The sequence below is a fragment of the Etheostoma spectabile genome, chromosome 13 (genome assembly GCF_008692095.1).
Source record: "Etheostoma spectabile isolate EspeVRDwgs_2016 chromosome 13, UIUC_Espe_1.0, whole genome shotgun sequence".
Classification (NCBI taxonomy): Eukaryota; Metazoa; Chordata; class Actinopteri; order Perciformes; family Percidae; genus Etheostoma; species Etheostoma spectabile.
This window is the reverse complement of record NC_045745.1, coordinates 29575043-29576334: the sequence shown is the minus strand read 5'-3', so window position 1 is coordinate 29576334 and position 1292 is coordinate 29575043. Positions and strand designations below refer to the sequence as shown.

At 42.0% G+C, this 1292-nt stretch overlaps 1 protein-coding gene across 2 annotated transcripts in view; it reads right to left on the bottom strand.

Moving 5' to 3' along the window:
- The window catches only part of nlgn2b (neuroligin 2b), a 65905-nt gene that overhangs the window by 27852 nt on the left and 36761 nt on the right, over window positions 1-1292 (bottom strand). For both annotated transcript variants that reach the window (XM_032532741.1, XM_032532743.1), the window contains one exon: window positions 767-820. In XM_032532741.1, the coding sequence (XP_032388632.1) occupies window positions 767-820 (54 nt within the window). The remainder of the gene's footprint in view (window positions 1-766; window positions 821-1292) is intronic.

The following is a 1292-nucleotide window of genomic DNA, read 5'->3' as shown; positions in this document are numbered from 1 at the left end:
CCCCCCCCAATAAAAAGCCACACGCATCGGCACAAATTAGAGCACATGCACTCAGGCGTAGATGTGCACATGCGCTGTGCTCAAGTAAGCACACAATGCGCAAATGGTAACGTAATGCACACATAATGCTATGTAATGTACAGTAATTCTGGGCACGTGTACACAAACAGATGCACACACTGTCTGCATAGATTTGGGCTGCATCAGAAAAGAGGAGTGAGAGAGCATGACTGCAGTCAACTTGGAAATTTAAAGCAACAGCAGATTATATAGCAATAAGCAGAAATTTGTTTTTTTGAAAGACTTGGAGAAAGTCCATTTCCATTACCAAGACATCAGCACACCATTTCATGAAGAGTTTAGTACAAGAATAAAAGTGCAGGTGAAAAAGGACTGAAAATTGATTCTTTCAGTGATGCATCACACAGGATAGTCTGAACATCAGCGTGTGGTTGATCAAGCACATAGCAACCAAGAAGTGGAAGTAAATTAGCTGCCCGTGCAAGTGCCCAAAAAGCAGCATTTCTGACAGCGGGGAATGAAGAACAACTGCTTTGTATGTAGCTCTTTATACTTTTTAGCTATAAGTGTGTCTGTAAGAAGAAATGGCAGATTTGTGCGCTAATAAAGGCAGTTCACAATGGACAGCGAAATGTGCACATAGAGTGATGAGTCTAAGGTGATTATTAATTCAGATACAAACACAACATTCCCCACAGAGATTGAAAAATGGAGCACGAGGAAAAAACACATGCAATTAAAGTACCTTCATCCCTCGGTCTGTTCATTGTAGACTCATCATGCTTTTTCGTGAGCGGACCTAAGGTTCAGAAAAAAAAGGGAGGGGGGGGGAGAGACAAAAGACAAAATTAAAAAAAAACTGCATTTGCAGAAAAATTTAAGATTAGAAGAGAAAGATTGCAAAAGAACAAATGTTATGTTGCGTTACTTTTCAGCGACACCGTTACCTCAAAAGATAACCCCAAACTCTTCTGTTTTAACGGCTTAGGATCTAGTCATGCACTGCCTCGTAAATGACCCCAGAGGCCACTTCTCCTCAACCCTTCTCCCTATCAGTCCTGACACATTGCTGCTCTTTAAAGAAAAATCAATGAAACGAATCAAGCCATCACTCTTTTTGGTCAGAGAAGGCAAAGGAATGCCAAGATTCTCTGTATCCGGCTCAGGACAGTGTTGCAGTCCTGAAGCAAAGCGTCCCTGCACGATCCAGAGATACATTGTTGAAGCACTGATGACACACACACACACACACACACGCACACACACACGCA